Raw genomic sequence first — 22,310 nt, 5'->3', positions numbered from 1 at the left:
AATACTGCAAATAGATTTAGTCTTTCATCATGTTAAGTCAATTAGGATTTTACTAATTGAATATTACTATTAGAACTTTAGAATATATTTTATTGTTATATGAAATGATTATTAGGAAAGCCATCTCATGGAGAAGGTATATGCAATTTAAAGTAAGTTCATATAGTGTTGGGTTTTGTATCAGTTAGCTATTGCTGCTTAACAAGCCACCTAAAACTCAGAATCTAAAACAATAAATGTTTATTATTGCACTGCAAAAAAAAAAGTAAGTTCAGTTACAATTAGCTCCACAAGGATACATGTTTCCCTTTCAGGCATACATGCAGTACACATAATTGAAACTCTGCACCATAAAATTTTGAAGCACTTCAGTCATTCATAAATCATTTATTAGGGGCTGCTTGTCAAATAGACATATGTAAATGATATAAATATGTATGGAAAATATTTATATTTAATCTAAATGGAAGACAAATTATTGCTATATAAAACAATAAATATTCATAAATTTCTCTACTGGAATGGCTTGGGAAAATGGTTCCAAAAAATTCACAGGGCTAAATTTCTGCAGTGTAGATTATTTACATTATTTACTCCTGTTGGACAAATGGGTTCAAAAGATGTAGCTGTTAATGAAGGAGCAGCAAGAATTAACATCATACAGTGAGTAATCATGTATGTGATGAATAAGGAGATGTGAACTGCTCACACAGGGCACATTCATATGAGTCTCTGAAGTAAATTATTATCTACCAGGATTTAGACTTTATAATCTAATCATCATAATATTATATGGATATCTAAATTTTTGAGAAACCTTCTTATTAAGGCAAATCACTGTACAACTCACTAGAGCAACACAGTGTGAACATAAATGACTCTAAAATGAATTAAGAGAATGTAATTGACTTTTTCAGCCCAAAATAGGCTTAAGAGGATGATTCTAGTGGAATTTTCCCTAATAGATGATACAGGATTGGTTTAGATGAAATCAACACCTATGCAAATAAAAATGCTCAGGTGCAAAATCAGACAGCAGACAAGAAACTGGTCCTTTTGGCTTTTGGAGATCTGTTTAAAAAATGATGGAGCAAAGGAAAGAGGAGTAATTCCATGCATGGCATTAGGGGTGGTTAAGGTGACGCCATCTGTCATGGCAGACTGCTGACCCAAGGCTGGGGAAGGTGTTTCAGAACGGTCAGTGGTGTCAGAGTCAGCTATCTGCAGTTCATCTGGGGTGGCTGAGGAGGACTCCCTGGAGGAGCAGGAGGAGTGCTCACCCCGGGATATGTGGGTTATAAAAACAGTGTGAAAAGGTTGGGGGGTATTTGCAGGTGTGAAGACCCCAAATCAGCAGGTGGTGGCAGGGTAAGTGAGGCTGGGCTGGAGCCACCGTCTTGTGAAAAAGGGTTATGAGGTACCCCAGAAAGTGTGCATGGGGCAGAGGCTTCTGGTCAGATTTGTCTGTAAAGCATTTACCTCCAACACATTGGCAGTTAAGTTCTGATTTCCAAGCTGAGTTTGAGGAAAAAATAATGAGAAGAGAGATAAATTATCCAATTAATAAAAACATCTCTTTTTGTGCAGTGTGACAGAGAAGGCAAAGCACAGATTTATTTGCAAGCCCTTTAAGGAAATATATTTAGAAGGATTAGGTGCCAACCACACAGTAGAGGAAAAGCATGAAAACATGCAGAAAATGAATCCAGTGTGTTTTGGAAATAAGACCAGTTTTCACACAGCTTTCATTTGGGGTAGGAGCTTAAGAGTGCTGGCATAATGGAATTTTTTTCTCCTAAGTTTTAGTTTTTGTACTGGTGACAGCAAGTTAATACCTGGTTATCCATCGGTTGGCAGAATTAGTTTCCCTTCACCAGAAAAATCTTATAGCGGTTTTCTCCTCCTGCCTCCTTCTTGGAAAGTGTCCCCCAACTATAAATCAGTTTGCCTCGTGTTATGCTGATTTACAGATCTAGAGACTGATCAAACTAAACACAACTAAGTGGAAAGGGAATTTAGTTTCCTTTCCACTCATTGAATCTCTATTTTGATTTCACTGCTGCTGCTGCTGCTAAGTCGCTTCAGTCGTGTCCGACTCTGTGCGACCCCATGGACTGCAGCCTACCACTATAAGATGCTAAAGGGATTGAACTTTAAGGTATCCTAGCAGTGGAAATAGTGGTATCTTTGTGTGAAAATGGAAAAAGACAAAACAAAACAAAAACCAGCCATGGATGATGTTAGAGTACATCCTAGTTGGTTAGAACTACTGTTGGCTTTAAATCTTAGGTAAAGGAGAAAGAAACTGAAGACGAAAGAGAAGGTCTAATACCTCCAAGGCTATACAACCCAAGAGGCTGAACATGGTGGGAAGGGTGGTCTGTAAAAGGAAGAGAGTGGATGGCCCATTAAAGATTATTCGTCTTAACCTTCTGTTATCTGACCACACAGGTCAAATATGATGATAAATGTATTCACTCAACATGAGTAAATGAAACTCTGAACCAAAATATTTTTTCTTACTCCTCACTCTGAAACCCCCACCTCCAGAATAGAGGATTTTTGAGTGTTTGGTATGGTGTCAGTTGTAACATAGATAGCCAAAGTATTATATTAATACAAGGATGGGGAACACAGCAAACAGAACTGTATCAATGTAAAAATCTTGCCTAGTAAAGATTTAAGTGGTTCTTGGCCAGTCATCATGTTCCTAACAGTTGATCTCATGTAGACTGATGATCTCATAAAAAGTTAAAATTAATTTTTTCCTCAGATGTTTAATTGAAGAATTAAAAAAAACCCACTATATAAAATGATCTCTTGGTCATAGATGCCTTGAAAATCTGAGAGCTATTGATCCTTCTCAGGAAAAGTGCACACATTCATAAAATTTCATGTCAATTTTAGGAGTTCATGAATACTCAAAAGCATATCTTTAACAGGTTAAGAAACTCCAACCCTGAATAAAAGTCGGATTTCTCTATTCTAATCTAGTAAGCTTGTGTTGTTGTTGTTTAAAGACACTCATTTTACCTTCTTTTCCCATTTAGGTTGTTACATAATATTAAGCAGAGTTCCCTGTATATACAGTAGGTCTCTGTTGGTTGTCCATTTTAAATACAGCAGTGTCCATCTCAATTTGAAAAAGAATAGATATGTATGTGCGTAACTGAATCGCTTTGCTATGCACCTGAAACTAACACAACATTGTTAATCAACTATAAGCCAATATAAAATTAAACATTTATAAAGTAAAAAAAAAAACACTCATTTTAAATGATACTTTTATACTTGTAGAGTTTGAAGATTTTAGAAATAACTTATAGAAACTTAAAAATAACCCAGAACTTGAAATGTTTTAGAAGGACTGCATCCTTTTTATTAGTAAATTTTTAATCATAAGTTTAGATTTTAATGCAAGTAAAACTGTAACATTATGAAACTATAATAATTACAATCTAATAGGTTAGAATTTTGCTACAAGTCTGAATGGAATTCAGTATAGAACAGTCTTGGGTTGGATAATGTCAATGAAATTCCTCATAACAATGCAGTTTCATTTAAGACATTTTCATATAATATAAATTTCTTTAGTTCTCTTTATGCTAAATAAAATTTTTTTAAATTAAATCATTCAAAAATATTTGAGTAATCTGCATAAAGCAAGTGTTTTTTTCCTTTAAAATAAAAAGAAAAGTTAATGATTGTACCCTTCTTGGGACTGGCTTGCCCATTTTCTTTGGATGTGAAACCTGTCAAAAGCTGAAGAATATCATCTCTAAAACCACCATACTTATGGGGAATATGATCAGTTTGTTTGTATAGCATTGTATCTAGGAAGGGTCGTTATTCATTGTTCTTCTAGAGAGTGTCTACAGAAAACAGAGCTATCTCACTTTCTGAATTTCTCTCAAGCAGCTGATATGCTTACAATTTTCACGTGTATGTGTGTGTAGATGACAGTAAAATGCCTCCTGTTGACTCATATCACAGTTAAATTTCCAGGGATAAAACTGGAAAGTTCAACAGTCGATTGGGCACCCACACACAAACTTTGAAAACTTCTCTCTTAGACTAGCTGGAGCTTCTTTAACATAACCCTGATGCCTGTGTTAATGAAATACCCTCTTAGACACAGTGGGAGAAAGAATCGCAATACAAATGTTTCCCTGAAGAGAACGTAAGAGGAGGAAGATGAAAGTATGAAAAGGGGAGGGAAGTATTTTCTCATTCTGAACTACTCTGAAGTAGGAAAAACTAGTTTAAAACAAGAGCAGATTTTTTTCACCCTACTGAGTTGGTGGCAGATAGATGACTGCAGAAAATCATCATATTTGTTTTGTGTCTCTGTCTTTTCATGACCATGTAAGGTTAAAGTGTTTGAATGTAAGTCAAAGGTCACCAATATTTTATATCAGTTTGTGAGTGTAACGCCTGATCAACTGATCTCATAACAAACTCACACAGAAGAAGTCATGAAATATTGGTTGGTCATCCTAATAGAACACATGAGTGACTGGGGCTGGTGTTGATGGGACTGGTCCAGAAAGTATAGTCTGTATTCTCTACCTTTTCTAGCATCCCACTTTGCTGGCATTTATTCGTTATCAGCCTTCCTTCACATTCTACATCTTGACCCCATGGAGCCACAGAGGTGAGTTCTCTCCCTCTTCTATATGACACTGAGACAAAGTCCCCTCTGAGTCCCTAACATTTGTGCATCAGCAGCTGTGAAAGTAAAGCTTTGGCAAATGATCGATAACTGTATTTCATAATAGATTTGTTATATATTATATGTATCATAAAGTTTATTCTCCTGAAGCAAAGGACACAGCAGTAAAAAATGCCAGAGAAAATGTGTGAGGTGTAGATTTTGCTGTCTTTCAAAGCTTCTGACTTAGACTTGCACTTATCTGACTTTGAGAACAATGCAACATTTTTAGCAACAGGGTATCTGTTCACATAGGGACAGAGGGTAACATACCTCATTTTGTGTTCTCTCTATACATAGATGTGTGGGAGGTAAATTATAACATATGCAGCTTATAAAGCAATGTGTTATATTATCAAATATGGAGAGAATGAAAATTCCTAATGGTAGGCTATAGTTTTTTTCTTACACTAATGGTCAGACTTTAATAAAAACAGAAGTATATAAATGAAACTTCTAGAGCACGAAAGTTTCCTTTTTACTCTCAATAGAGCATTTTTGTTTCTCGGGACTGCTGTTTTCTTGGGAGGATGATTCTTTATAATAGAGCATATATTTGGCTGATTTACGATATGTAGCTCATAGCTCTTGGCATTTACTGAGACTTTCTTACAAGAACATGGAATGTGGGTATTTAAAACAAAAGGTCACTACTGTGAAAGGCCATTCCATGGCAAATGAGACTTAAAGTATATCACAATAGGCAAGATGTGGAAACATGTCTAGATCCTCATCAGTGAATGAATGAATAAAGAAAACGCAGTATACACAGGCAAGGGAAAATTATTCAGCCTTAAAAAAAGGAAATCCTGTCCCATGAGATAACACAGATGATATCCAAAGGCATTATTCTAAATGATATAAACCAGTCACAGAAGGAGAAATATTGCATGGCTCCATTTTTATGAGGGATCTAAAACAGTCAAGCTCATAGAAGCAGACAGTAGAATGGTAGTTGCCAGGAACGGGGGAGACAGGGAAATGGGAGTTGCTCTTCACAGGAGGAGTTTCAGTTATGCGAGATGGTGACGTGATTACAGTCTGGAGATCTGTTGTACAAAGCCGTGCCTGTAGTCAATGATACTATATTGTATACTTTAAAATGTGTTAAGTGGGTGGATCTCAGTTCTGTATTCTTACACAATTAAAACAAGTCAGAACTGCAACGGTTTTATACCACTTTTTGACAAAGTGTTATAAAACAAACTTTAATCCACCCATTCAAAAAATGTATTGTTGAAAATAATATATTTCCTTTTCCCAATCAGATGCACAGGAAAAAGGATATTTAAAAATAACCACAGTTACTCCATATTGAGGGATTATCATGGCAGTCACTGTACCCAGCTCCTATAGGCAGTGAAACCTCCCAGCAATAGTATGCGATGAATGCTACATCATTATCCCCATTTTATAGATGAACTAAGGTTTTTATAGATGAAGTAAGATGAGGTTCAGGGAAGGGTAATCATTCAGTGAAAGGTCTAACATTAATAACCCCTTAAGCAGCTGACTGTCCAACTTTTCTCCTCCCAATCTCTCTCAAGCTCACGAGAGAGCTTGAGAAAGCCCCCTTCCCCACTTCTAAGTCAGCGACAGGTTAGCAGATCTCATCTTACACATACCGGCAGCATCAGTTGTGCAGTTAACCATCTCTTCTTAATGTACTTTCCCCACTTGGCTTTCAGGAGGCCACATTTTCTAGATTTCCTCCTCCCTTAGCAGACACTGCCTTTAGTCTTCTGAATTGGTTCCTCCTCTTGCTATCGGGATGCCCTTGGGCTCAGTCCTTGGGCCTGCTCCTCTCTTTGCAGCCACGCTCTGGTCATCTCATTCAGTCTCATGGCTGCAAAAGCATCTATAAGCCGATGGCTTATATCTCCAACCCGGGCCTTTCACCGGATCTCTAGACTCCTATATCCAGTTGCATCCTGGACCTCTTCACATGGCTGTCTAAAACCCACCTCAAACTTATCAGGTCCCAGATGGAACCTCTGATCTTTCCTCAAACCTGCTCATAGACCATGGTTATCCAGTCGCAGGGGACAGAGGGTGGCAAATTCCATCATTTCCCTGTTGCAAAGATGCAAAACTTTGAAGGCAGCCTTGCCTCTTTTCTTTCCCTCACCTCCCACGTGCAATCTGTCAGGAAGTCCTATGTACTGTATTTTCAAAATACATTCCGAATCCGATTTCTCACCACCTCCCCTGCTTCCACCCTGCTCAGAGCCACCGCCATTTCTCACTTAAGCTGTTGCCATTGCCACCTGCTTGGCTTGCCTACTCTCCGTCTTGCCCTCCTGTAGTTTGCTCTCCACGGAGCTGCCAGAATGATTCGGTTAGACTGTAAGTCAAATAGTGACAGTCGTAGCCTTAAATTCCCCCGCTGACTCCCATTTTCATTGAGAGTAAAAGTTGAAATCCTTACAGTGGCTTCTTAGAACTTCTGCCATCTGCCCTGTCTTACCTCAGACTTGACTTCCTCTTACTCTGAGCCTCACTTGATTTCTTTCCTTCCCACTGGCTTCCCTGATGGTCTTTGAGCAGCCCCAGCATGCTTCAGCCTGAGCGCCTTTACACTACTAAATATTCCCTCTGCCTGAAAAGTTCTTCCCCCTTCAAAGCTGCTCTGTCTGCTGCATGAGGGCTCTTTGACTACTCTATTTAACACGGACTCTGCTGCCCTCAATCCTGGTCAGTGCTGTTTAGTTTATTGACATAATCTCCTTCTAATGTATGTGATTCTACTTATCTAAATTTTTATTAATATTTGTTCCCTCTGCCATCGACAAGACTTTAATCATCAATGGTTTCAAATGCAACTCTGTGGCTAGAATAGATGACACACACCCAATAAATATTTGTTGAATGAATAAAGTGTGTGCTAAGTTGCTTCAGTTATGTCCAGCTCTTTGTGACACCATGGACTATAGCCCGCCAGGCTCTCTGTCCATGGGATTCTCCAGGCAAGGAGACTGGAGTGGGTTGCCATGCCCTTCTCCAGGGGATCCTCCCGACCCAGGGATCAGACGGGCATCTCTTATGACTCCTGCGCTGGCAAGCGGGTTCTTTATCAGTAGCGCCACCTCGGAAGCCCTTAATGAATCAAAGTGACAGCATCTCAAATCCTGGTCCGTGGATCATGCTGATTTCCTGGGGACTGTACAGTGAAACCAACTGTCTCTGGTCAGCCTGGATGGTGACAAAACCATAGGGAAGAAAGTGTTCAAGTTAAGTTTCTAAGCATAATAAAACAATTTTAGAAAGCTGGACTATGTCAGATGAGTGAACTGAGTTGTGAATGTGGTGGTGTCTGCTCTGACTTCTACATCTGCTCCCAGGGACACGGACACAAATAAGTCTGCTCTCTGACACTAGCCCATCCCTGTCTGTGGTGTCTCAGCTTGATTTTGCTCCCTACCTCATGGGATTGTAGAAGTAGTTAATAAATGTGAGTGGTTTGGAACAGTACCTGCATACAGTGAACTCTTGGTATTTGTTAGCTGCTATTGTTGTTTTTACTGTTTTTATTATTATTTCATAGGGGCTTTCAGAAGATATTACCCTAATTCAAAGAATTGGCACTGATGAAGGAGGTATTTTAGTAGGAACACCCACTTGTCTTTTTAATCATCTAAGCTTAAGGTTTCTGCTTTATGGGTGGGTGTGTGTGGGAAGGATGTTGATGTCAATCAGATGTCTGTTGAAGACTTTCTATAAAGATAAAAAATACATTGCTTCAAGGACATGTCTTGGATGACTTTTAATAGTACAGCTACAGTGGATACCATTCTTCACATTATTTACTCAAGTGTGAGTGTTTTCTGGGCTCCCACTACTGCTGCAATTGCTAGATGTCCTTATAAATGGCTACCATTTAAGCAGAGCTTGCTGAATCCTAAGTACTGTACCTCTACTAACTTCCTACTCTTATCATAGCCATGAATTAAGGGTTAATTAATACTCTCATTTCTTTGTTCAGACTCACAGAGAAGTTAGGATGGTTGCCTTATCACATAGCCAGTGATGGCGTTTGGACTGGAATCTACAATTTAGCCTTAAAGCTTATGCTCTTCACATTACATTATTCTGTGAAAAAGCCAAGAAGAGGAACACATTTCTCTTCTAACTAGATTCATAAATGTCAGCAGAATGACACTATGGGACAATTTAACATATAAGGAAATACAGATTTACTTCTGAACAGTGTAAGTACTAAAGATTTATTAATATACTTTCTGAAATAATAAACTTAAAAACATAGAAATTTATCGAGTTTCAATGAAAATGAATTTTGAACTGCAAGAAAATAAATTCTGCTAGGATTAAGATAACTGTTTCTTTCAAAGTGAATTATAGCGGACAGTTATTTTAAGAGATTTTACCCATGTAAATAAAGTAAAATCTAAGTACTCAGAAACCTGGCATGAACAATATTTCTTTAAAACTTAAAGGTACTTTTCAGTTTTAATTGTTAACCAATCATCAATGATTTCTAATAAATACCTAGAAGGAAGATGCTTATAAAACATTATTTCTGGGTAAAAGATCTGTAGATTTTTTAAATTAAAAGATCCCTAGAAATTTACTGATGAATTTGGTGGGGTTTTAAACAGGAAGATGGTTTCTTTCTCCTTTCCTGATTGCAAACTAACAAAGCATCGGGTTATATAAGAAGCCCAAACCAAAGGAGTTAGGGTCTCTACAGAACGCTGTAAGAAGAGATTGGAAGGTGTAAGGTACCACTTGGCAGTCTGAGGACTGAGAGGCCGCAGCAACTGCAGGTCTTTGTCTCTCTGGCTGAAGAGGTATCTTTGCAGTCTCTGGAGAAGGCTCAGGTGGCTGTTTGTGGCTTTCAGGATCGTGTCCCGAAAGGGGAGCTATCTGGATGGAAAGAGATGCTGTGTGTTTCTCAGGCATTGGGTTAGCGGGTGGTGAGCAAGGCCTTTTGAGCAATGATGGTATTTCAACAGATTTGGGAAACTGGGGGGGACTAAAGGTGATGCTGCTTCCTGGGTCCTGGTTATGGATTAGTTTCAATGTGGAAATTCTCCGAGTTTGAGAATCTTGGGTGTAGTCCTCTTGGAGAAATGGGGTACTCATATCAGCTTTTGGTGGGGGACCTGTGCTGGAAGGTGGTGGTAGTGGATTAGTGATTTTTTGTGTATATGACACGGTTGTGTTAGATTCTTCAGAATATACAATTGTCTGGCTAGAATCATCATTAGAATACATAGTTCCCTGGAGAGGTGTTTTGTTAGTAAAGAACTCTGTACAGGATGGAATTTGTGTGTTAGTTACTAATTGGTCTAAAATGTCACCCTTTGTATGATTGGTTATCAAGGAGCTACAAAAGCTCTCTTTTCTGGGTGGTGGAAGGGGTGCCTGGGTTACCAAAAGCATCCAGAGAAAGAAATAGTGTTGAAGGAAAAACAGAGAGAAAGTCAAAGTTAATCATTAAAGAAACCAGTGTTAACTCTACCCTTAAAGAAAGTAAAGCAATGTCACACCTTCTACTTATGCTATACATTTTGTTGGCATGAATGATCATGTCTATTTCATTCAGAATGCATTTTAATTTATTGTCAATAGTTGCCTTCTAGGGGAAAATAGTTTTATAGAGAATACATTATCAAGTTTGTCTCCATCTACTTTCTGGGAAATTAGGTTAAAAGTGAAAATATTTTCTCTTGGTATATTTTTAGACCTTGAGGTATATATACAGTATTTACTCACATTGTTTTGGTAACACGTTTCATGCCTGTGAGAGTTTTACTAATTATCTCCAACACTGAGTTTCTTTAGTTAATGTAACAAGCAGTTGCATAACTCATATTTATTCAGTAAATAATATATTGCTGGCCTCATAACTTAGAAATCCAAATCATCAACTGGCTGTTTTTTTAAGAATTAGAAAATATCCTGAAAATTATACCAGAAACTGATGTGCTTTTATCAGCTGAATCAGAAAAAAGAAAAATCAATAACCTGTTTTGAACTTAAGACTTGTCTTCCATGTTGTAAATACAAGTCAATACAAATATAAAAGCAACATATTAAGAATAAAACATATCAAAACATGCATGTTACTAGAAAAGAGACTCTAGAGCAGTCGTTTAAAATAACACAGTGGACAGCAGTGTGCAGGATTACCTGAGTTGGTGATTTTTTTTCTTGTAGATTTGGTCGAACGCTTCTAAAACCTTTTGCTGCAAGAGAGGAACATGTAGCATCTCCATTCAGTGTCTCTTGATTTCGATCATTGAAACATCTCCAAGCTTTTATTAAGAGAAAACAAATCGGATACAAAAATATCTACATTCACTTTTAACATATTTTTAAAATAAAATTTATTTTTATTTCCGAAATTGAAATTTTCTTTTTAGACATTAAAAATGCATTACTGTGTATGCAATTTAAGCTTACCATAAGAGTAACAATGTGGCTATGAATACGTTTTTTAAAAAACTCACAACAAATGTAGTAGTTATTCAGAATAGTTTTTTAGTACCTGAGTCTGGTGACTGAGAATCACGCCCTAAAAGAAAAAGAAATGTCGAAATTAGTTCTCTGGTAAAATGAACAATTCAGTAAAGATCATTTGGCAAAAAACCACGTGCATTTTGTTTTTTGGGCAAACATTATCTCAGTTCTAAAACTCTGGGTATATAAAATATACTAATGGAAATTGGTGCATTTGTTTTTACTTCAATTAGACTAGAATTAATTAAATATGATATATAATTAAAACATATATCAAACACTGATTTTCCCCTCAGTATTAGTGCAAGAATTCAATTTTATCTTATTACTGCTTAAGGTGAATATATGAGTTTTTAAATATCCGTTTGAAGGATCAAAAGTTTGGTAAACAATGAATGGTTCTCTAACAATGAATCAAACCACCAGGTCCTTAGCTTTCAATGCCATCAATTTTTTTGTAGCTTTAATTCTTCTTTATTTATAAAGTGTAAAATACACTGCCATATTATGTGACATTTTCAAATCACTCTCTAGACTTTGAATTTTCTTCTTATTGCCATTTAAGAGTGATTTTATATTCAACAATGAAAAAGCTGTTTCAAGTATTCCACTGTCTTGCAGTAAGCATTTCAGTACTAATAAATTGCTTTTGATAATACAGCTGGAAAGCAGCCCAATGACATATTAACTCTCAGTTTTATTTGGAATTATACTTTCAAGAATCTCCTATAAATTATGCACAGTTTTAGGTACTCAGTTGGTATTGCTTGGTTCTATGATACCATGGGGCCAACTTCACCTGGAATTATAAAGCCTTAATTTTGGAAAGGATCTTAGAGGTCATTCAGCCTAATCTTCTGTCCAGGTCCTGGATGTTAATGATTCAGATTTACTTTTAAGTGGGTGGTCCTTTAAGAACCCTTAGGTGTACAAATATTTCAGTTTCTTTAACATAAACCTAATTTTAGATATATAAAATGCCAAGTGCCAGTTTGCTACTTTACTAATATTATAGTTCTTTGGAGGAACTGAAAGTCATGCAGCATCCCACATGGACACTGTTCACCATAGCTCTGTTTTTATTTCACCCCTGCCAGCAAAGCTTAGGAAAGGGAGGGCAGATGTGATTTGGAGTGGGTAATAAGAAGCATCCTAGACACATGTCAAGTAAAGAGAATAGAGCTTTTTGTTTATTTTTTTAAGAATTGGCCAGGTACATAACTTGGCAGATGCTTGGAGAAAATGGTTTTGTCTAATATCTTGAACACTCTTCATGACCATTCACTTGTGAAAAGAAAAAAAAAAAAAAACCCAGCTAGAATTCTAGGGATCAGAGCCTTTAATTTTTAGTATTCTTTAGTGGGTGGTCATTGCTTCTTTGAAAATTTAATGAGTAAATGGGACGGATTTAATGTTCCCTGGTTGTTCTGTGAGTGAAAATAGTCTTTGAGAACTAAGAACTTTAACTGCTCTTCCCTCTTACAACAAGCACTCCCTGTGAGCTGCAGAAGGTAGCAAACACGTCAGAGAAGTTGTCAGGGCTTTCCTGGCTTGGTGTCGGGGACTGGACATAATGTCCATAGCGGTCCTTTCCACCCTTATGATTAGAACATTATGATTTTTATGTAGCTGTGTTTGCAGTACCCCCTACCTCATAGTCTCTACTCTTGGGTTTTACTTAAATTTCTTTATGATATGCTATATTCGATACTTTTCTTTAAAGTTATGTTGATTTTAATTCTTATAGCCCCTTTCTTTAAAGGGTTCAAGTGCCTTGCAAGAATTAAATGTATTAACTAAATTCAAGTTAACTAACTGAATGGCTACTGTCTTTGTCAGTACTATGATAAACCTGTCCATTTATTTTCTTCATTTACCCTCATTTAATTCTGACAAATTCTATGAGTTGGGGAAATGATTGTTTTTCTAACATTTTCTATGCTCATATACACATGAACAAACATGTACAAATATATATATATATATATATATATAAAGATAATTTTTTTCAAACCAAAATGAGATCATTACTACATCCATTGCAATGCAATTTATATTTTTTAATAAAGGTAATATCTTATGGAACCACCTGGTTTTGTATTTAAATTTAGACATTGAAATCTATTTATGGATTGAAGGTGGTGGTCAGGAGTAGGAATCTCCACATGGAAGCTTGATTTTTCCTCAACAAAACTGGATAGTTTAGGGTCAAGTGGCTTCATAATCAAGGACATCCTGAATAATTAACTAATAAATGCATGTGTATAAAAGACACTAATACGCACAGTGAGAATTAGAATTATTTAAATATCCTTCATCCCTTTCCCACTTCTGTTCCAAAACCCATGAATATTATTTAAAAAATCAAAGGAAACCCCAACTAACCAAGGAAAAATGAAACTGACCAACCAACTAACCAGTCACCTAGTGATACGGGTATATTTCAGTGTCTAGAGAGACTAGGGTTGAAGTCATGAGAGATTATTTATTGTAAAAAGATGCACTTCAGTGGATGCTGAAATATCACACTCCCAGTTACTTTCTAGAGTATATTTATACTTGCGAGTTCATGTTAATTTTAATTGGACCAAGATGTTTAAAAATATATATTAGAAAGCTCTTCGTTGATTGGATTAAAGGAAAATTTAAAGTCTCTTTCAAAGTTAATATTCTATCATTTTATTTGCAACCTTTGACAGAGAAGCAAATTAATAAAGATTCAATTTCCTGCAAATCCCACTTCTGACACTCTGTGCCTCCACCCTCAATAGTTTTTAGGTAAAAAACCAAGAAAAGTACCCATGAGTTATCTTAATTAAATATTATGTTACTTTAGTTCATGCAGTACAAAAACTTAGTTGTTAAAACTTGCAGCTACTTAACACATTTTTGGCAAGTGACTATTGTTTTTAATTATGTTTTTAAAATATTTTCTACAAGATATCAGTTCCCTTTGACATTTTTTATTTTTAGAGCAAAACAGTCATAAGGGATAGGAGCTATTCTTGAGACAAGAAAAATAAGAACTTGTGGGGCATTAGAAAGGTATTTACAGCCACTTTCGTCATCCAAACAGGATAATTCTGGAAAGAGAGAAAGGTCAGAGAAAGCCATTCAAATGTGACATTCTGTGAGTTAGTGATATTATACCTGCAGCCAACAGGTTTGGAGAACTCTGAACTCTCTTCACAGATGTTAATGTAACAGACATGGCGGCACGTTTGCGAGCACACCCACCGCTATCTGGAAGCAAAAAAATGACATAGCAGAGGCCACAGCAAAGGAGAAAGCACGTGCAGTATCATGCATCTCAGTGAAATGTGACAGACATCCATGAGAGAGATGAACTAGTAACCATGGAATACGTCTGCAAAATTTACACCCACCCCAAACTAAACCGAAACAAAACAAGGAAAACGCCAGGGTTATGTCTTAGAAATAGATGCCAATGATTTAGTAAAAAAAAAAAATCAGATTTTATATTTAATGTTTTATGGTTTTTCTTTGAGGAACACCATGTATAGAACTGAACTTTGTGTATACCATTTGAATTCAACTATTAAATTTACAAGCAGTGTAACTAGCTTTTAGAGTTATGAATATCCTGTATTTCAGGATTAAGAGCTATGGTATAACATACTTTCATATCCATCATTTTAGGTTTTACTGTATTCGAGCTATTATGATTCCTGAAGGACCTCTTGAAGTAAAAGTTGTTACCTGTTATAGGCATAATACATTTGATATGTAAGATTCATAAAGAAAAATATTCTGTGTCTTCCCATAGTTGTTATTAGTTATGGGAAATTTTGCCTAATTGAGATAACACAATATTGATATATACAGTACTGAAACGACTATGTTTAAAAAATTAGTTTTTGTACTTCTGAACAAGAAGTATATGATTTATGTATTTACACTTAATGCGAATCACAACATGAAGCAAAAGAAGTGAAAATGCATCAGCTATTTTAATATGATTTGAGAAGCTTAGCGTAACAAGACTTCTAAAATTGGAAGGTTAATGTTCTATTTAGGAACAGATTCCAATTCCATTCCCACATTCCTTTGTAGCTGGAATGTGCAATAAATAGTTTTGCTCATTCCCCTGGAACCAAAAGAACTTAAATTTAATTCTTTTTGAAAGCTATAACAAAAAGATAAATTCTATAACCACCAATATTATAATTGTTATATTTTGCCACATGCTAGTCTTGCATATTGCTTTCCTTTATTTCTTAAGGAGTGTATCCACTTTGTTTATTGGACATGAGGGAATTGAGTGCTGAAAAGTATGATTTGAATTAATTGTTGGTAAAATCACAAGTAGTAAGGTCAGCAGACCTTTAAATTGACAGAATGATTCTCATGTCAAAATATGTTTTTAAATATATACTTAAAATAGCAATTTTGTAATGCAGATAATAATTAAAACAGAGAAATGGGACAACAAAAGAAAGTAAATAAACCAAAGACCAAATATAGAAAGACATAAATGGTAAAAACATACAACCAAATGTATCTTCAGAAGAGGCACCAACAGGATTTTAGCAAACTCTGCAAACTGAAAATAGCCATGGGGGATGAATGTTTCTGATAAAATAGAGGTAATATTATTGAATACACAATATATAGCAACTATCAATGTCACAAAGGGTTAAGTATTCCAGGGTGTTGACAGTGTGAATGGAAAGCTCTCATTTACTAGAGATTACATTTTCTCGTTCTTTTAATTCTGAACATCTGAAGAACAAGCAGAGATGCAAAGGGAAAAATTCAGAATGAAGAGACCCAAGGTCACTGGTTAAACCTTTGGTTTCCAAAACTCTGTATTAAGCACCCACCACAGTGGATTCACAAGAGTTTGGGAACATAGTTCACATTTTTGAGGAAAACACAGTGATGTGTATCAGACAGACACTGCATCTGCCACTAGCCTGAGGCAGTTCCCAGTTTCGACATCACAGATCCTGTTATCTCCCTTTAGGTGATGTCACATCTTTTGTAAATCTGGGTTTTTGGTGATGGTTATGGCGGAGCGCAAGTGCCCTGGGAAAGTCATCCGGGCCAGTAATTGAGAGAAGTGAAATACCATCTAATTCTTGAGTCTGAGAAATTTTATAGCGCCCGGTACGCACAGGCATCCCAGTAACAAGTAACTGTGGTCATAGGGATTTGGATAAATGATTATTTTTTCAATTGAATATTGCACAATATGAAATGAAGTGAAGTGTTAGTCGCTCAGTTGTGTCCGATGTGCTGCAAGTCCGTGGACTGGGGCTCACCAGGCTCTTCTGTCCATGGGATTCTTCAGGCAAGAATACTGGAGCTGGTTGCCATTTCCTTCTCCAGGAGATCTTCCCAACCCAGGGATCCAACCCGGGTCTCCAACCCAGGGATCTAACCCGGGTCTCCTGCATTGCAGGCAGACTCTTTACCATCTGAGCCACCAGGGAAGCTCTAAAATAACCTCGGCAGTTTGGAGATGCCGGGGAAGTCTATGATTTTGTTCAGTTTGCTTCTGAGTTGATAGAATATGAGCACTTACTAACCTGTCTGCACCTAACTGCTTACTAAGCACAACTATCAGGTTATTTCTTTTGGCTTGAGGGCGTGTGAAAAATTACCAAGCTCTCTTGGCCCCGTCAACCAAGAAAGTGTGGGAACCTCTGGGTTAAATAATTTTTGTATTCCACGTAACTCTAAGAACTCAGTAAAATGATTGGAGAATTTTTCTTTATTAACAGTTTAATAAAGAGCTTAATTTGAAAAGTTGAGGCATTGGTGAAAGTGCTGGAATGAAGAAATCTATTATATCCTGTATCTTCTTACTTATGTGTTGATGCTTCCTGCAATTTCTTGAAGATATTCTTTTAGATCTCAAAATGAGGATGCTATCTTATATTTAGGTCATCCGAAAGAACACTAACGCTGTCCTCGCCTTCACTCATAACCTGCTCACGCTTCCAGGCAGTGGCAAGACCCTCGGGAGCTGCTTCTACTGCTGGAAAACACTCACAGGAGTAAACCATATATACAATGGAGCATTTGATGTCTTTCTCTCTCTCCTCCCCAGCAAAGATTTTCCTTCGAAAATAGTGGACCAAAAATTCTAAGAGTACAAATACAGCATGTTTTGTATATTTTATACATTATTTAGATACTTTAGTATGAGAAATGTGTCACACTTCCCTTGGTAGGTTTATTATGTATTGGGCTAAAAACAAAGAGCTGCTTTGAAAGAATCTTTTTTTTTTGGAAAAACTTTAGTGACTGACAAATGAACATTGAAATAGTAATATCTCTCTTTAATGACTGATAGGTAGATAATGGAGACCTGTTTTATTTATTGGATATTTGGGAACTAATTTCTACTTTGTTTTGAGATACAGTGACAACACTTACTTCAACTTCCTACAGTGCTGAAAAACTGTGTGGGTGTGTGTGTGTGTGCATGTAGTTCTATGGTGCATGTGCTCAATCACTTCAGTCGTATCCAACTCTTTGTGACTCTATGGACTGTAGCCCTTCAGGTTCCTCTGTCCATGGGATTCTCCAGGCAAGAATACTGGAGTGGGTTGCCATGCCCTCCTCCAGGGGATCTTTCTGACTCGGGGATCACACCTTGTCTCTTATGCCTTCTGCAACGGCAGGTGGGTTCTTTACCACTAGCACCACCTGGGAAGCTCTTATAGTTCTATATATATTTTCAAAAGTGGTATGTTTTTATAGCAACACTGTAGTATTACTTTGGCATTTTAAACAAAGGGTTCCAGTCACTTCTAATTAATTTTGTATGTGTATGCTTGAATAACATATTTACATGCATATATGGATGTGTAAATTCACTCATATAATCAAAATATCTGCAAATTAACATCCCATATAGAGCCCAGCTCACACCTTTTAATGAGAGGATGCTTTAGAGGGTTATATTCATGCTGCTAGAGCAGTAACTTAATTCAAGTACCCTGGAGAACTAAACAAATTTACAAATTTCTATTTGCCTACTTTATTATTGGGGATTGAATTCTATGAATAGGAAGGTTAATTCTTTAATGCATTGTAACGAATATGATATTAGTATAATTGCATATTATACATCTGTCATAATAAGGTTATAATAAATAGGAAAATCGGACTCCACAAAATGAAGGATATTGGGAAATTACATTCAACTTAAGTCTGCAAGAAGACACTTCAGAACAATCGGTGAATATAACTTCCTCATGTGCATGTCCCACTGGGGTGATTTTGCAGTTTCACAGTATGACTTAGACAAGCTTGTTCTATTTGCTTTCTTTAGTCTCCTTTGCCTAATAAGATTTGTCCTTTCATTTCCCATGTATAATTCTCACATTTCCAATTGTCCAAATGACTTTACTTGGTTCATTTCCAGGATTACAATTTCTGTTGATTTCTAAGCCTTCCCTGTACTTGCTGACTGTCTCCAATGTCCTCATCTTGCCTGCACACCTATGAGCTGACTGCATCCCCAGGGGCCAGCTGACTTCAAACTCTCAGAGGTCGGTTGCAGCCGGTTTCTGCTAAGGGGCAGCCGCAGAATCACCTTCAGAGAGCATGTCTCTACACTTGATCTAGGGATTAGGTATTGGTTCTCACCAGTGGTTGTTAATCCTCCCTCGAGGCATTTTGATAACAAGAGACAGCAAAAAAGCAACTGGCTTGATGCCATAAACATATCTTCCACTATGCTTTCTCCTCTGCTCTGGAGTGATCACTTATGGGTGGGAAGTGGTATTTTCTAAATACAGTTGACAATTAGAAAACTTCAACTTGCTTTCCAGAATTATTCAGTACTGACTATAAGAATTTCAGAAGGAGAAGGTGAGAATGTAAGCTAAAATAATTATGGGGAAAAAATAATATGTATCTAGCAAGTATTACAAAATTTTTTTTAAAATTAATCTGTATACAGTCTGGGGTTCTGAGCACCAATGTTAAGCTATTTGGAGATACTGTTCTCACATCTAAAAATATAATACTTAGGACTCTAAGTGTGTCTATGGATTAATTAAGCTGATTTCCTGTGGGGTTTTGGCACTCTATCTACTCCTGCTGTGAACATAAAATGTTTATAGAATGGAGAATTTTAAATGTTCTCTCACTAGAGCAACCTGCCTATGAATTTAGCCTATTTTAAGTGAGAGTTTTCAAATGTATGCATTGAATGATATACTACCTTTTCCTAGGGTTTATAGGAGTTAATGTCATGATATAATTATAGAAAAAAGGAGTAAAAGACAGCAAAACAGAAAATTCTACTTTTGATAGCTGTAAGATTGACGTACAAAAACAAAGAAATCAAATAATGACTTTGATTATCTATCTCAGAAACTTAGTATCACATTTAGGATCAGCCAAGTGCTAAACTAATGATTTAAGGCCAAGATGATTTTTAGAGAGTGAGGCTGAAGAGTTTAAAACTAACAGAGACAGCATACCTGTGTTCATTTTGACCTTGGAGGGTTTGTTATTTAAGTCTTCAGTTTTCCTGTAGAAAGAAAATGATGTATTAATTTGTTCACTAGCGTGGGGAGCAAAATATCAAGAAAGTGTTTTTCTTTGATTTTGGTGTACCTGTGAGCTAATATCACATTATCATTAGTCTCATTTAAATGAGAGTTTAATAAAGTGGGCAGAATTTATAGTTCTATTCAAGTTAAACTTCAATTATTATTGGTCTTATTATCATAAACATAAACTCATGTTTTTGTTTAATGGTGATCATTAATGGATGAAAATGGAGTAGGGTTTTCATGGTTAAAAATTAAATTGCTTTCTCAAACATTTATAGTAACAGTTTTTGTTCTCTAAGCCAGAAAGGATCACTGATGGTTAAGTGCCCTCTACCAGAATTTTAAAAAACACTCTGATACTTTGAACTCATTAACTTTACATTATTCAGTTTATTGCATTATTTATTTTATGTGAGATTATTACTTTACATTATTTAATTTATTATATTCAATTAATTATTGAGTTAATTTATTGCCAGGGAATATTTAATGTATTTAAGCAATGTACTTGTATTTTGAGCAAGTATTCAAAGGTAAGATTCATCTATTTTTACTAAAGTGCAAGAAATAAATGATGACTACTAAACCCAGTTCTGTTTCAGTATCAGATGTGGTGGTTTTCCCCATTGGAGTGCTTGCTGTATGACAGTTGAGATTAATTTATTGGAAATGGTTGGGAAAATGGTACTTGTTGTAGAAAACAAGTTTCAAAATATTTGTAGTATTTCTTGATGTGTAACATGACTTAGTTCTTTTCCTGGCATATTCTCTGTGCTCACTTTTAGAGTTTTTTATTTCTCTATACCCTGTAACCAAAGTGAAAGGATAGGCTCTTCAGGAAGCAATGCTTCTAAGAGGAAGAGCTCTCTGATAGTTGTTTAACCCTGCTCACTTTGCCTTAGCTCCTGAGTAGGGCCTATTGTCAATTAACACGAACTTCCCCTACACCACACATTCAGTTTCCATGTGCATTAGCACTCTAATATCTGATAGGTTAAAAAAAATTATCTATACCTCATGGCTCAGTAAATAATAATAAAATTAAAATGTCCAATTGGGAAGACTGGACAGCCACATCAAAAGCATCAGACTGGACTACTTTCTCACATTATGCATAACAATAGATTCAAAATGGATTAAAGACGTAAATATACAACTTGAAACCATAAAACTTCTGTAAGAAAATAGAGGCAGTACGCTCTTTGACATTGGCCTTAGTAATATTATTTTTGGATATGTCTCCTCAGGCGAGGCAAACAAAAGCAAAAATAAACAAGCATGACAACATCAAACTAAAAAGCTTTTGCACAGCAAAAGAAACTGTCAACAAAACGAAAAGACCACCTACTAAATGGAAAAAGATATTTGCAACTAATTTATCGGATAAAGGATTAATATCCAAAATATATGAAGAACTCATACAACTCAGCATCAAAAAAATCAAACAACCCATGTAAGAATGGGCAGAGGATTTGAAAAGCCTTTTCCTCCTAGAAGACATACAGATGGCCAACAGGCACATGAAAAGACACATACCATCACTAGGAGGTAGTTAAAAAACTGCTCCATGAAATCATTCCAAGATTTGGTCTGCCCAGGTCATTACAAAGTGACAATGGGACATCATTTACTTCTAAGGTCACCCAAGGAGTCTCGAAAGCATTGGGCATTACTTATTACCTCCATTGTGCCTGGAGGCCTCAATCTTCAGGAAAAGTAGAAAGAGCCAATCAATTCTTAAAATCAGCGATAAAAAAGATAACCCAGGAGACCTCCCTGGGATGGAAGGAGGCTTTACCAATAGCTCTCCTCCGCACCCGCATTGCCCCTAAGGAACAGGTTGGTCTTAGTCCTTATGAGATGCTATATGGGAGACCTTTTGTTTATGTCAATGACCTCTTCCTAGATCCAGAGGTTCAGACCCTCCAGTCTTATACCATGGCCATTGGGCAATTCCAACAGGATATACGCTTGTGGGGTATGAACCAGGACCCAAAAGATTCTAAAGAGTCACCACTATATGCTCCAGGAACTCAAGTCCTAATTAAAGTCTGGAAAGATGGGTTCCCAAAGGCTCAACTCCAGCCCACATGGAAGGGCCCCTACCCTGTAATACTTTCTACCCCCACAGCAGTCAAGGTACCAGGACATGACTCCTGGATTCACTACTCACGAGTCAAGCCGTGGAAGAAAGCAGAAGAGGACACTCAATACACCTGTGAGCCCCTGGGAGATCTCAGATACCTATTCAGAACTACCAATGAGTGTCATTCTAATGAACACACCCAAAATCTGGTTTCTGGGGATAAGATTTCTCAGGATAACTCTAAGGAGCCAACACAGCTTGACAGAGATTGTACTCCAAGACAGACAGGCGATAGATCTTCTGATCCCTGAACAAGGAGGGACTTGAGCTATCCTGGCGATGTGAATTTAAAATTGACCAATGTCCCTACTAGTGCTTGTTATGCTATATTGATGATGCCTATGATTATTCCATGTACTGTCAATTGTCTAACCTGTTTTGTCTCTGCCCAGGTCAACCAGCTACAACATGCAGTGCCAGTTCAACAAAG

General features: G+C 36.7%; 1 protein-coding gene across 31 annotated transcripts in view; it reads right to left on the bottom strand.

Annotated features, from left to right (window-relative positions):
• The window catches only part of SORBS2 (sorbin and SH3 domain containing 2), a 212,118-nt gene that overhangs the window by 79,580 nt on the left and 110,228 nt on the right, over nt 1–22,310 (bottom strand). For 11 of the 31 annotated variants that reach the window (XM_055567376.1, XM_055567349.1, XM_055567359.1 and 8 more), the window contains exons 3-8: nt 19,660–19,709; nt 14,345–14,437; nt 11,223–11,249; nt 10,865–10,989; nt 9,455–10,096; nt 1,480–1,515 (exon numbers count right to left, since the gene is read on the bottom strand). In XM_055567376.1, coding sequence (XP_055423351.1) covers nt 1,480–1,515; nt 9,455–10,096; nt 10,865–10,989; nt 11,223–11,249; nt 14,345–14,437; nt 19,660–19,669 — 933 coding nt within the window. In that variant the 5' untranslated portion in view covers nt 19,670–19,709. The remainder of the gene's footprint in view (nt 1–1,479; nt 1,516–9,454; nt 10,097–10,864; nt 10,990–11,222; nt 11,250–14,344; nt 14,438–19,659; nt 19,710–22,310) is intronic. The other 20 variants (XM_055567363.1, XM_055567366.1, XM_055567369.1 and 17 more) reach the window with 12 other exon arrangements.

The sequence above is a fragment of the Bubalus kerabau genome, chromosome 2 (assembly GCF_029407905.1).
Source record: "Bubalus kerabau isolate K-KA32 ecotype Philippines breed swamp buffalo chromosome 2, PCC_UOA_SB_1v2, whole genome shotgun sequence".
Lineage (NCBI taxonomy): Eukaryota > Metazoa > Chordata > Mammalia > Artiodactyla > Bovidae > Bubalus > Bubalus kerabau.
The sequence above is the reverse complement of the archived record's forward strand: the minus strand, read 5'-3'. Positions and strand labels throughout refer to the sequence as shown.